This window comes from Lissotriton vulgaris, chromosome 2_1 (genome assembly GCF_964263255.1).
Source record: "Lissotriton vulgaris chromosome 2_1, aLisVul1.2, whole genome shotgun sequence".
NCBI lineage: Eukaryota > Metazoa > Chordata > Amphibia > Caudata > Salamandridae > Lissotriton > Lissotriton vulgaris.
In genome coordinates this window covers 1104151390-1104166013 of record NC_141687.1, presented here as the reverse complement: position 1 = coordinate 1104166013, position 14624 = coordinate 1104151390, and the positions used below count along the sequence as shown (strand labels likewise).

General features: G+C 44.7%; 1 protein-coding gene across 2 annotated transcripts in view; it reads left to right on the top strand.

The window, feature by feature from the left end:
• ZPR1 (ZPR1 zinc finger) overlaps positions 1-14624 on the top strand; it is a 113676-nt gene that overhangs the window by 75209 nt on the left and 23843 nt on the right. For both annotated transcript variants that reach the window (XM_086956814.1, XM_086956815.1), the window contains one exon: positions 5533-5622. In XM_086956814.1, coding sequence (XP_086812940.1) covers positions 5533-5622 — 90 coding nt within the window. The remainder of the gene's footprint in view (positions 1-5532; positions 5623-14624) is intronic.

The following is a 14624-nucleotide window of genomic DNA, read 5'->3' as shown; positions in this document are numbered from 1 at the left end:
CAGGAGCACAGCCGCGGCCGGGGTGGAGGGATCTATTCTATGTAATACAGCAAACAATGTCCTCAAGTTCAAGGAAGTGGAGCGGTGCGGGACAAATCCGGACTGAGCTGGTGAAATTATGAATTCCTTCAACAGCGAAAGTCGGTTGGCCAGGACCTTGGCAAGGATTTTATAATCAAGATTCAGCAGGGAGAGGGGTCTATACGAGCTACAAGAAGTGGGGTCCTTACCAGGTTTTGAGAGAAGAACAATCACCGCCTCGCGGAGAGTAGGCGGTATCACGCCAGAGTCCATGGCCTCTGCATATACCTCCACCAGCTTAGGGACCAGTTCTTCCTTATATGCTTTATAAAAATCAGCTGAGAAGCCATCGAGACCCGGCGGCCGAGGAGCCTCTCAAAGCATCAATGGCTTCGACTATGCTGTCCTGAGTGATGGGAGCGGCCAGGAATTCCTGCATATACTTCTCGAGATACACCATGGCGATTTTATTTAAATAAGGCCCAGGAACACTCTTGTCTCCTGATAGCGTGGAGGAGTATAGGGTTTTATAATAAGACAAAAATGTCACAAATATCCGGGGTAGAATGGTGAACCGCACCCCTTGAGTCTACAATTTCTGTAATCTGTACAATTCTGTAGTCTGCCCTGTTCCCATGATGCACTGGGCCAGGGACAGACTGATTTGCATATAGCCAGGTTCTGAGCTGGGATGGTGCAGTGAGATAAATAACGGTGATGGATCAAGCCCTGATCTTTGGACTGGGTAAGAGTGGTCTGCTCAATTCAGACACTCTGTTCATCACCACCCCCTTTTCTGAATCAGTAATCGATTTTAGTCCTTGTATTGTGGTAGCTGGAATAATGTGTGTAGTCCGGTGTTTGAGGTTGGAGTCTAGCTTCAATATCAATGAGAGGGAAATGAGCACATACATCCAACAACACTGAGCGGGAGCGGGTTTTGACATCAGGGGAGACAGAGGTGCTATCTCTAGTTGGATTCAACAATAAATTAAAGTCCCCACCAAGAATCAACAAGTCAACATCAAGCTTGAGGAGTTTAACCTGAAGGTCCTGAAAAAAGGAAGGAGTGTCCACATTGGGGCCATAAACTCCCACCAGTGTGACCTTGTATCCCATAAGTACACCAGTTACAATAATAAATCTACCTTCAGTGTCTGTGATGCTACTTGACAACACAAAAGGCACCCTCCTGTGAACGAGTATAGCAACCCCCTAGCATATCTACTAAAATTCGATAAAACTCTGAGCCCCCCCAGCTCCTGGCAACATAAGCTGAATCTGAATGTGCCAAGTGCGTTTCCTGCAAAAAAACAATGTCAATGTTATGGCGAGATACACAAATAAAAACCTGTCTGCATTTCCTGGTATTGTTTAAGCCCCGAACATTCCAGGACATCAAGGATAGTCTGGAAGGACCAGACTGTAAGCCTACTCTGGCCATAGTATAAAGGACATGAGTGTTGAGTTGGACTGCGCGCCACTCCTCTCTCTCCAGATGCACTGTGAATGTCGTAACAATCGAATCTACACAAAAATAAAATACACCCCACCCCCCCACCCCCACCCCCCTCCGCCCACCACCCAGCCTCCTGACAACCCCATAGAGGCAAACCCCATACGTACAAACTTCAATACGTGGGAATGAACATGTTAGCGTCCAAAGAACCGATGGACCAACAAAAAAAAAAACAGAAGAATGAAGGCACAAGGGCATTCGCCATGGGGTGTAGCAACGCCACACTCCGCAGACTCCCCAACATCAAAGACAAAACACTGCCTGACAAAATTATCAAAGAATGCAAAAGTCAAATCCTGCAACACAAGTAGAAGGATTTGGCGTGACAAGTTATTGTCCGGATCCCTGATCTGCAAAGAGGTCAACGCTGCTCTGCGAGTCGCCGTGCGACGGGGACCGGGTCCCAGCGGCAGAGGGCGACTGGGTTCCCTGTTTCTTGTAAGTCTGGCAGAACTCCTGAGCCTCCGTGGGAGTGTCAAAAATACGAAATCTGCCGGCCACATCTACTCTTAACCTCGCTGGATACAACATTCCATATTTGAGTCCCAGATTTCGAAGGGTAGCATTGACTCCAGCAAACTTGCGCCGCCCCTCCTGAACCATCAGCGTGAAATCCGGAAAAAAGGACAAATAACTGCCCTGCCACTGGATCTCCCCGTTTTCACGCGCTGCACGCAAGGCCGCATCCCGGTCGCGAAAGTTGATGAGTCTGGCATTGATCGGACGGGGTGGTTGCCCAGGGCGAGGCAGAGGTCTCAATGACCTATGGGCACGTTCTACCACGAAGCCATGCGTAAACACCTCTCTGCCAAACAAGTCAATAAGTAGTTGCTCCACAAAAGAGTCCATGCGACCTGTCGCGGTCGTCTCTGCCACGCCTATGATGCGGATGTTGTTGCATCGGCTTCGCGCTTTTAAATCTTCATTCTTTATGGCAACCTCCTTGAGTATCCTTTCGGCGCGTTCCAATCGTTTGAGTGATTTCGTGGCACTGTCCGAAACTCTGGACTCCACGTCGAGGAGGCGGTCATGGGTTTGGACTTTGGTTCCCATATCTGCCAGCTTTTGTTCAAGGGTGTCAAAGCGACCAAGTGATTTAAAACCCGCACGCATTTCGCCCAGCATGGCAGTGACTAGGTAGTTTGTGTCCTCACTTACAGCGGATCCAGTAGCCCCCTCAGATGAGCCAGGCGGAGCGTCCGATGTGAGGAGGGAGGTCTTGTCGAAACGAAGTTTGCGCTGATTAGGATCTCTTTTCCCCATGGTTAGCGCTGAGGCGGCAGTGAAGTGCGAAGAAGTGGTAGCACGGCCCAGGCGGAGAGGCAGGAGTTCTCAATAATAGGCCGGTCACAGGGCCTGAAATTGTAAGAGCATAAGCGAAAGCACGGCCGTGAACAGCTTCAATATGGCGTATCCGTGGCGTTGGCTCCTAAAACAAAGCGTGAATATGCCTGCTGGGGCATGGTGGTCCACCCCCCCACGAAAGGCAGCAATCCGCGCCGGCCCGGCGACTCAATCCAGAGCCAGCAACAAAATGGCCACCGCAGGCACCAGCAAAGTCTCCACCACCACGTCTCAGGAGAAACGCCCCCCCAGTCCTCGGCTCCGCCTGGCCGTCACCACGATCGTTGTGGCTGCAGCTTAGGCCGGTCTTGCTCCAGGGAGGGTCAGGCTCGGCGTCTCCCTGATGGTAGTGGGTCCACCGCTGAGATGTACAGCGGGGGGGGGCACGGCGCCCCCGCGGCGCTGCTCCAATCGGCCAGGCATCGTGAGGAGCGAGGCAGGCAAAGAGCTGGACGCGGGAGTCCACAAGGCAAGGACGGGCGCCCCAAGCAGAGCACTCACCTAATGGCCGGGCGCAGTTCAGGGAGGAAGCCGCCGGGGGAATGGAGACCCTCGATCCCCTCAGTCTAGCACCTCACGAATGTCCCCGCAGTTGTCAAAGCCTCCGGAGGATGCGGGAAGGTCACCACAGTCGGATGGTGTTGTGTTGCAGGCAGAAAAACTACGGGCTACATGTCCATCCTCGATGCCGGGGGGCCCGGGCAGCGGAACTTCACTCTCAGGCAGCCTTCTCGGTTGCCTCCGTGGCCACGCCCCCTGTTAACTGAGGGTTAACCTATATATCTCATTTGGATATTGTTTACTATTTCCCGAAAAGCTTTACTACAGCTACCCAAGGTTGACTGCTCAGGTTGTTCACAATCTTTAAGCAGGAAATTCCTCCTACACCTTAGGGTAAGTTAGTAGGATGTTCTCACCGCTTGATTTTCCTCGGGGTCCCTGGGATTCGAGGCAGAACCCTTCTCAAATGGCAGATCGCCACTGTACATAAACCATCTTGGACATTTAGTGGTTGGTGTGATTGGTTTCATCATGTGCCTCTTAATACTAACACATAAGGAACTATAATGATCTGAGCAAACTTCTTCACTGCCCTCAGCCAAACTCCCCAAGAAAAGTGACTAATGATTTTTCACCAAAAGGTAAAGTGTTGTACTAGGTTCTTTGAGACACCAAAACAGTCTCAAACCATTACTAGAATGCTTAGAGATCTCGATTATAGCTGCTGGGGATATTGTCTTCCTAACCGAAAAATAGCAGATGGCCTAAAGGGTGTACTATGGGAGCTAGCTCGGTCTGCAGCAAATCTTTAAGACTAGAACTAAAAGCTTCTATAAGGAGCTCGCTCTGAGGCTCACAAGTTCCAGCATCTGCCTCATTCAGACTTCACAGCCAACTTGGGGTGCTGCGCTCTGTTTTTATGGGGCCTACCTCCAGAGGGTTCTCTCAGGAACAGGGGGCGACAACACCAAGGGTGAGGGAACTAAATTCACAGCAGCAGATAAGTTGGGTACAGCACCCGAGTTCAGTGAGAGCCTTCTCTCAGTAAGAGCTATTTCCGTGCTGAACACCCCAACGGCCCGTTATAACATCCTGTCATAGGAGGTACTCTTGGTGGGACGGACAAGTGGGCCATAACCAGCTTTCTTTTACCCCATCCTAGTCGGCAACAATGCCTCGATTGTAGTACCCTGAATGTGAAAACTAAGTGCTTCACCTTCTTCGGTGTTATATGGATTCCGGAGTAGCATGACACTCGCCGAAAAGCGCTTTGACGCCTCGTAAGGGTAGTAAGCGCTATATAAATGCAATTACGATACAAAAAATATCTGAAGATTGGGCTGGCTGAGAGAAAATGTGTTGGTATCTTTCGTGTGTACAAGCCTGATCAAAGGGTGGGGGGGGGGGAGGGGGGGGTGGGGGTCCGGCCCAGCCTCCTCCAGGCTCTGACCGGTGCCGATCTTGGCACGGTCTTCGCCCTGGCGTGACCCGCGCAGCGGGCAGCATTGGCGCTTTTGTATCACATGGGAAGGTCCAGCACAGTCGAAAAAGCCCTATACTGCAGGATGGCACTGTGCTGATAAATCACACTGAACAGAGCTTTCATGTGGAAGATGCTGCTGCTGCTAGATAGTTAGTGTTGTTTTGGAAGTACAAAGTGCCCCTGGCGATAAGCTAGTGGTTTGGGAAGCTTTGGTAACTTATCGTCTTTGAAAAACTGCTGCATGACCTTAACCATACAGAGAAGAAAATCTCCAAACTTGCAGCTAGTCAACTTCTAGAAGACGGTTGCAAATGAATAAGGGCATAAACAGTGTAGGCAGAGGGTGATAAGACCCACTTACATCATGAATGCTGTGAATGATAGGGTTGCACGTGAAGGTCTAAAAGGTGAATAAGGAAGGGGGAATTCAATAATTTTTGATATTATGTTTTCCTTCTATTATTGTTTTTGCTGCTATTTTATGTAAAACACGAAAACGTTTAACGGATTTGAGGAAAAACCTTGGTTGTTGACCAATTGAGACTCATTATTCAATCTGAAAAAGTTGTTCTTGCCATGGCTTAATCTCTTTCCAGTACCTGACTATCAAACTTTTTACTGTTCTGACCTAGTATATTTCTTGGCTATGATCTTTTTTGTCTAGGTGAAGTCAGGAGGTGCCATTGAGGCGCGTGGCACCAAAATAACCTTGCGTATTACAGACTCTTCGGATATGACTCGAGATTTGTTAAAGGTAAGAGCTGAATATCCAGAATTTGGGCGAGAATACCATGTAAATATTTTATTTTTATCTTGAATGGGAGATGTGTGGTTGAGTCATGGTTACGTTATTATTCTTGGATATTGAGGTCCTGTATACTTTGTGGAAAAAAAGCAAATAAAAAGTTGTATTAAAAGAGCTGGGTAGTCCGGTCTGTCTCATGGGATCCACCATGTGTTTGGCTTGTAGTGCCCCAAAAGGCGCCTGCCACCTTCCCCTTGGAACACTTTGTTCAAACCTGAGAAAAGGGAAGAGGTGGCTTCTCTGACGTGCTCCCTGCTCACATCATATTGTATGGCTGATATTCTTACACAACTGTTAAATAGTTGGTGCAGAGCCTCAATTTGTCTGACTGTTAACCACGCATTCCGGTCATTTTAATCTCTCCTAAATCCGTGACAGGAGCCAGAAGAAAGAATAATCCTCTGCAAACGTAAACTATACACTATTCTCACTTAACTGTCCATCTTTTGAGGGATGAACCACTCCACTGTTCTTTCACTGCAGTGCTCCACCTCACTTGCTTCCCTGAATAAATGTGATATATCATCTCAAGTTGTCCCACCCCATGTGTGAGTTAATTAAGTCTGAAGTAACTCCAAGAGCCCCTCTATCAGTACTTTATTCAAGAGCCAGCTAAATGTGTGAAGTTCCCTCATCTGCTCCACATCCACTGTCACAACTCCCTAGATAACCCCAGCATTCTATTATGGCTATCACTGTGACAACATGGTTACTTTAACCACGCAAACTGTGGCTTATATATTCCCCATATTATAACATATTCCCTTTCTTTACACAACAAAAATACTCTACATAATTATTTTTCTACTCAACACAAACCCCAAGTGTACATTATAAATGTAAACCTTTTTCCTTCTTCTATCCCTCCACTATCCTTCTCAACCAAAATAACTAACTAACATACCCATCACTCAAATCACTTTCATATTTCACTATACTAATTCGCCACTAATCCTTTGAGTTCCTGAGTAGCGTGCTACTCACCGAAAAGGGCTTCTACGCCTCGTCAGGGGTAGTAAGCGCTATGTAAATGCAATTACAATACAATTATAGTATGCTATGTAATCATAAATGCATTTAACGAATTAAATCATAGCATGCTACTCTTATATAACCCATGATAGTAAACATGAATATGATTACTAACTTAACTTAAGTTTTTAAGCTAACACAACTTAAATATTTACACCAACACAACTTAAATATATTCACTGATGAAACATCAACAGTACACTTATTCCCTTTCACATTTACCCATCATTCCCTTCCCCTTTGGTTAGGAACACATCAATTTATTGTACAGTCATGGAACTTGGCAGGAACACATAGTCTGCATTCCACACTCCTCATATTGGCATCTTCGCCACTCACTCCATTCCGACTTCTGCTCAGGTCAGTCACCTCTACTCCTTCCCTTACATACGTACTGCACCTCACTTTTGCTATTTTCACCCATCAACATGAAACCTATACATTGCTGTTTTCCTCCTTTCCAACCTTCCTGTTTTTCCAGTGTCACATTGTTCATTTTACAGCACAATGATACCCTCCTCTTGTTCTATTTTTGTCCATTATGCAACACTAAATGTAATTCATAGACCTCTTGTACCTCCATGGCATCCGAAAACTTGCTTCTCATTACTTCTGTTCTCTAACTTGATTTTCACACAGTCCCCTTTCTCAATCCTGCCTCCCTCCAGATTGATGTCATGAGCAATTCTTGCTCTATATTCCCTCATCCATTGAGGGAAAAAGCCATTTCTAGCTTCTCTCCCTCTCATTCTCACAAACTGAGTTTCACCCATCACGCAATTCTTCGTGGTATTGTACGCCCACACCATTCTCTCAACCGCATCACTTACTCCCTTTCTACCTCTCACCACCATCTGTATTGTGGCCTTAATCATGCGTTTGGATTATATAATGATGTATGGATATATCTAATACCACGCTTTTTAAAGAAGTCTTTCATAACAAATGTAAATTGATACTTGTATAGCGCACTACTCACCCGCAAGGGTCTCAAGGCGCTTGTACGAATACCGATGTGGAACCCATCCTGGCTTTCCCTGTGAGGCGTCCACTCCTGGGCACCCCCAAGGTGGAGGCCAGGCATCCTTAGCGTTGTGGGGGCCGTTGTGGAGATTAAGCAAGCTATTGCCCAGAGTTGCAGAGTGGGACTCCATGATTGGAATAGGCACGAGGCGAGAATTATCAGGTCCGTGGAATTTTGAGCCCAAGACCCGCTGAGGCGGGTGATTGAAATCTGGTCCCGGGCCAGACCTCTGCATCAGGGTCTGCCGCTCGAACCATTGAGCCACACTTCTCCTCCAACAATAGATGTGAGTTGTGTTCCCTCGTGTGCCACTAGGATTCCCGGACTCCCTTCCCTCCTGAACACCTTCGCCAGTATTTTAACAACATTCTTCGTAGTTATATTTCTTAGAAATTCCACCATCCTCTACCTTGAAAACACATCCTTGAAAACGCATCCAGCATCACCACTGCAAAACGCTCTGTCTCATTTAAATAGTCAATGGTACCAATTAAATCCAAACACTTTTTCATCCAAGGTCTTTCCCCCTCACTAGGAACCCATTCACTCATTTGTTATCTTCAACCGCTTCTTGCCCTCCCTGTACAAAACACACCTTTCCACCAACTCATTCACCTCCCTGTCCAAACCTAGCCACCAAAAGGTCTCCTTTAAATGTATTTTTTGTAATTGACCGTCCCAAGTGACCTTTATTGGTCAACATCATTAATCTCCTCACCCCTTCGGAGGTACGTACATCTCTCCTCTCATAATTATTGCATCAGTCGCACCTTAAGTGAAGTTACAACATGAATTGACTAAACAATGCAAAGATAACTTATCATCCCCTTCTCGCTGCCCCCTTCACAAATACTCTTTGCCAGCTCCTGGAAAGCACGATCGCTACTTCCCAGCCTCACTTGCACCTTTAATTCATATCGTTTTCTTTCTTTGGGAAAAAGACAACCATCCCGGGACAGCTAATTTTGATTGAATAATCCAGCTGAAGATTCATTAATCGAGTCTCTTGTGCTGTAAAAAGCCTTTGTGCAGTATTATTCTAAGCTTTGTGATGACAAAGATTTGTTTTTTTGGTGTGATAGTGCAAAGAGTTAACAACTGGGCTGTGAAGTGTGTGGTTTTAATTGGAATTGTATTTATACAGCCCTTAGTGCCCCTAAGGAGGTGTTGAAGGGACAGTTATGTAAAAAGAAATTGCTTAATATACGCTCTGGTATTAATAAAATCTACATGTTGGGAGCATCATTTTATTGTAAAACTATTTGCACATTTTGTATCAGTCTATCTTCTACTGTGTGTAATGCAAGTAGAAAATAATGACTTGCATATTCATTGTGCTTTCTGTCAAAGGCTGTGACCTCCATGCCCTATCAATACATAAATCACTATTCTACACTGCACTAACCAACATTTTATTCTGTGGCTTTCTGGTTACACACAGATCTCTGCAGTGCTTTAACTATTAAAGGTTTCCCAGTGGGTAACAACTTTTTAAAACTTATTTTTCATTTAAGCTGCCCGTTGTTTTATATTTAGCTACCTGATGGTAAAAGGCATAAAAAACATTTAGCATATTTTGGGGCTTATTTATAAGGGTTTGCACCGCCAAAGCATCGTTTTTTTTGTGTTTTTTTTACGCTCCGGCGCAAGTGTCTCAACCATACCTATGAGGCAGCGCAAAGTCACCCTGCGTGGCTTTGCATGTCCTCGTGGATATAGAGTAAGACAAAGCAGCGCAAGTCACTGCGTAGCTTTTCTGTGTCAAGGAGGTGTTCAATGGGCGTTGCGTGGGGGTTCCCACGCAACACACATGGATTTTAATGCTGCCCCAGAGTTACAAAATCACATAAACCCCGGGCAGCACCAACAACTTGCGCCTCCCCAGCAGAGGCGTAACGAGGAGAAATGTTTTCATTTCTCTTTTTTTCCTCTTTCCATGTGTGCTGCATTACGCATAGGAAAACGCTTCTCTGGTTTGTTTTTGTGAAGGAAAGTGCCACTTCCTGCACAAAACAATCCTGCCTATGTTGGTGCAACATAGGCAGCAATTTGTGTGCCAACGCAGGGGGAAAGGACAGGAATACACTGTATTTCATAAATACAGTGCATTCCTGCCCTTTCACATTGGCGCATAGGGCAGCACAGCAAGAACACTTGCGGCGCTGCCCTTTGCCAATTTGCATAAATGAAGCCCTTTGTTTTTAGATACACCTTTGACCACGTCCCCACGCTCACGGACCTTTGGTTTGCTAAACACTGTTTAATAATATTTCCCCACCGTAAAAATGATTTGCTGTGGGAATCGGGGGTGGGGTGGTTATGATTATAGTCAGTTGTCGATGATGAGGAGTGCCAGGTTCTAGAAATGTTTGTCAGGAGGGGGATCCTTACGCCTAAACAATGTTGGCAAGGGGGTCCTGGCATCAAAATATTTGACTACTTCTGCGCTAGAGGCTGCTACTAACCCAAAAGGAGGCCTTGTAAAAAATTGGAACATTCCTATCATTGTGAGGAAGGCTGTTGAGTTTTTAGATCGTGCATGCAACTTAATTTGGTGTTACACAGATATAAATCCAACCTAGTGAAGTATTTGGCATCACATAACAGTAAAACAATCATCTGCTTGGAAGGGGAAAACTGGGGAAACTGTCCATCATTATGCATTGGTTCAATGATTATAGGTCCACACAGAATCTTAGATGCCAATCCACTTGTTTTATAATCATCAGCGGCGAAAGCCATTCCGATGTCTCCACCTCTTCCTGCATGTCATTCAGTATTTCCTTCACTTAACCTCTCACCACTATTTGAACCTTCAACAACCCATGCTTAATTGCCATGGCACCTTCTTTTAACTTTATTTCATGCACATATCTCTTCATGGTCCCAATTTGATTCTTGAACACTTCGTCAAGTTTCTTCAATGTGATTTCTAGCCCCTCCTCATCCTACACTACCAACACTTGTTCTTTAGATATAGGGTCCGTAATAACATGTAAATCTTGGTGTTGTATACAACCCAAAATTGCTGGACCCTCCTAGGACAAATATATTTTCCCATCGGATTTTCTTCCTTCAAATTCAAACTTGTTGTGCATAAAACCCACTGTATGAATATTGTTACCACCATATCCCTTGAGCTGTATGTCAGTCAGTCAGTCAAAACACTTTTATTTGATTAATACAAATCAAAAAAAGACACCGGTACAATCCATTCATATCAAATAAACAACAGACATTTTCAGTTAAAAATAGCAAAAAAAAATTAAATCATCAAAATTCAGGTAGGGTAAAATAGCAATTAAACAATTAATTCATATAGTGGGTGTTACAGTTGCCCACTGGTTCATATATATTTAAACAGAGATGTTCCGGGCACATAAACATTTCTTATTGATCCGCACACCGGCAACTAAAAAACTTGCAAAGTGGAATATGACACGGGGACTACTTAGCATTTGCAAAAAAAGAAGGGCCAGCCTAACCTGTAAAAATCCCTCCTCCCTCAAAATAGTAAACAAATATTTTTTCCTTCTCTCTGAGTAGTGCTCACAAAACATTATAAAATGTAGTGTGTCTTGTGCGGAAAAGTTGTCACAGTTGCAAGAGTATCCCAAATTGGGAAGTAGCATGGTGTAAAATGAATTAAATTAAAACGGAATCTATTTAAAAGGTACCGATGGTAGGGTCTCGTTACTATGTTAAGATAAGGCTCTAGCCCGGGAAAGGTTATTAATGCGTGATTCATTCTTACAATAGGTTTTCTCATTTCCATCTCCTCCCTTTCTAATGTAAACAGGTTTAACAGAGCAATTTTTATCCCGCTTATATCTTCTCTCAATACATTCGGGGGGAAAAATAGAGCTCGGGTCGCCCCAATTTTACAAATGTTGATTTGATATAAGCCAACCATGGGATCCTATTGACTCTATTCAGAGCTAAGCAATCCTTGAGGATCAAGTGGTTCAAAGAAATTTCCTGGTTAAGCCAGGTTTTAAGCCAACAGATCAAAGGGGCAGATTTCAATGAGTCTGTAACATACCCCAACCCTAACTCTGTATTAAGGGAAAAAGTAGGGGTAGACTGTGGCACTGATAGTAACGATCTTAGAAATTTATTTTCCACCACTTGAATACTGTCTCGCGTCGTATGTCCCCAGATGGCAGAACCATATGTAGCTATTGCTAAACATTTGGCTCTATATACCTTAGGGATTGCCTCCATTGGTCTAGCCCCCAGTTAATTTGCGAATCCCAATAGGGCCGAGGTGGATCTAGCTACTGCATTACTTTTGTACTTCTGTTGAGGGCCCCAGGTCCCTCTTTCATCAAAGAGGACCCCTAAATATGTAAAAATGGGCACCCTCTTGACCTCTTCTCCACAACAAAAGAAAGTTTTTGTTTTTTTCTTTCTGCTATATTCCCCTTCAATCATGACCTGAGATTTTTGTGTGTTTTTTTTCAGGTCCAGGGACACCATAAAGTTACCAAAGGAATCCAATAATTTATTCAATCCCAGAGCGGGCTAAAAGGACGGCATCATCCGCATATAGGAGAACCGGAATAACAGTTTCTCCTATACGCGGTACATCCAGGGATGCCTCGCCTAAAGCTGGCTCTAGTGCGTTAATAAATAACGTAAAGAGAAGGGGGGCCAAAATACACCCCTATCTGACCCCCTTCTCCGACCTAAAATAACTAGTACACCTCCCCTCCTGGGAGACCCTAACTGAAGCCAAAAGACCACAATGGAGGTCAGCTAAAAAAATAACTAAAGGTGGTTCAATGCCCAGATCCAATAAGATTTGCCACAACTTTGACCTGTTCACCAAGTCAAAAGCTGATGAGGTGTCCATAAAACCCATATAGAGTGACCCCTCTTTGGCTATGGTATACTTACTTATTAAAAGTTGTAAATTTAGGCACTGATCAAGGGTGCTTCTCTTTGATCTAAAACCATACTGGGCATTAGACAGGACCCCTCTGCCTTCAAGCCAGTCCGTCAATTTATACAAAATGACTCTTCCTAAAATTTTAACTGCAGAGTCTATTAAGGAAATAGGCCTGTAGCAAGAGGGATCCCCCCTTTGAACCTTTTTAAAAATCGGGATAATATTAGATTTGGCCCAGGAAGCAGGGAAACTGTTTGATCCTGATGCATTAAAAACATTAGTCAGGATCTTTGCCCAGAATTTGGGCGCACTCTTGTATAGATCCGCCGGTACCCTGTCTGGACCCCGAGCCTTGTTCTTTTGTGTCTCTATAATTGCTCTTTCCACGCCTGAAGCCTCAAAAGCTACTGCGGGAATTGAATGTGAAAAAGATTTAGCCATAGGGAGGATCTCTTGCCTCTGGGGTCCATAAATACTCCCAAAATGGGCTAGCCACCGGTCGTCTGGTATGTTGCATTCCAGGGGGGAATTCTCCACGCCTGGTTAATAATTGACCAACATTTTTCACTATCCCGCAGAACCTCATCTGTTAGCAGTTTATTCCAGGCATCCTCTTTGATCTGTAATTTACGTTCATGGGTAGCCTGTTTATATGATTTTCTTAAACTTACTATTTGTTTTCTGTTTCTAGGTTTATCTTTCAGAGCTTTGAGCAGGGCAGAATGTGCCTTAGAACAACTATTGTTGAACCATCTTTTGCCTTTATGCCCGCCTGATTTTTTTTTTGACCATCAGGTCTACATGTATTTGGTGACATATGGCATCAAATGCATCAACTATCTGAGTATTTGGGGCAGAAATGTCCAAACAAATGTCCACCTCAGGTTCGACCTTAGACAAGACTTCCAATAAAAAAGGTTTCACGGATCACCTTTGCCCATTTAAGTTTTCTACCCTGGTCTCTAGGCATCAGGTCACTAACTTCCATGACCTACGTTTCTTTAAATCCCAAGACACCCCCTGGGACCACCTCTAGGATCACAGGGTTGTGATCACTAAAAACAGAATCTTCTACCTTATATGTTACAACACTAGATAAAACAAAAGAAGACAAAAAAATATAATCAATAACTGTACCAGCTTCGTTTCCTTTAAACGTGGGTGCCCTTAGTCCACCAGCATTACACCCTTATTCAAAAAGATTCATAGAGGCCAAAAGATTCTTCAGGGCCTCCCCTAGTTTTGTGTGTTCGAAATGTGTAAACACAGAGTATGGGGGCCCCTCGTAATCTTCAATAATACAATCTAGGCCGCAGGGGTAAATGTTAAAAGTCCCCCATAAGGATGACCTCAAAAGTGTTTTGTTTAGATCTATATCCTGCCAAAAATTAATCTAAAGAAACTAAATACTGATTTAAAAAATCACTCTCTGATGAATTATAAAAATTAATAAATAGCACTGTAGATGTTTTTGTAACTGACAACTCTACTATTAAGCAATTATGTAAATGTAAATGTAATGTTTCCTGTATAACGTGGCATCAAGGCGCAGTAAGCATACCGCTGAGGAACCCTTCCTGGCCTCTCCCTGTGAATTGCCCACTCCTGGGCACCCCCAGGGTCAAAGTCAGGCATCCTAGCACTGTTGGGGCCGTTGTGGAGATTAAGCAAGCTATTGCCCAGAGTTGCAGCGTGGGACCCATGATTAAATTAGACACCGAGGCGAGAATTTTCTGATAGATACATCTGCCAGTGGATTCCTCACCTTGTGAATATCCCCTTGCGTCCGCAACATTCGGAAATTCTTTTTGTAGCTTTGCGCCGACGACGTCATAGAGGCATGGCATCGCGCGCGACTCCGCTGACGTCACCGACACCATAATAGGCCCACGCCGGCGTGATGACATCAGTTCCCTTTTTTCCGCGTCGTTGACGCTAACTGTTTTCAAGGGATCGTCTGTAGCTGTTACAGTAACTTTGTTACTCTGTGATTTTTCTCTGTGT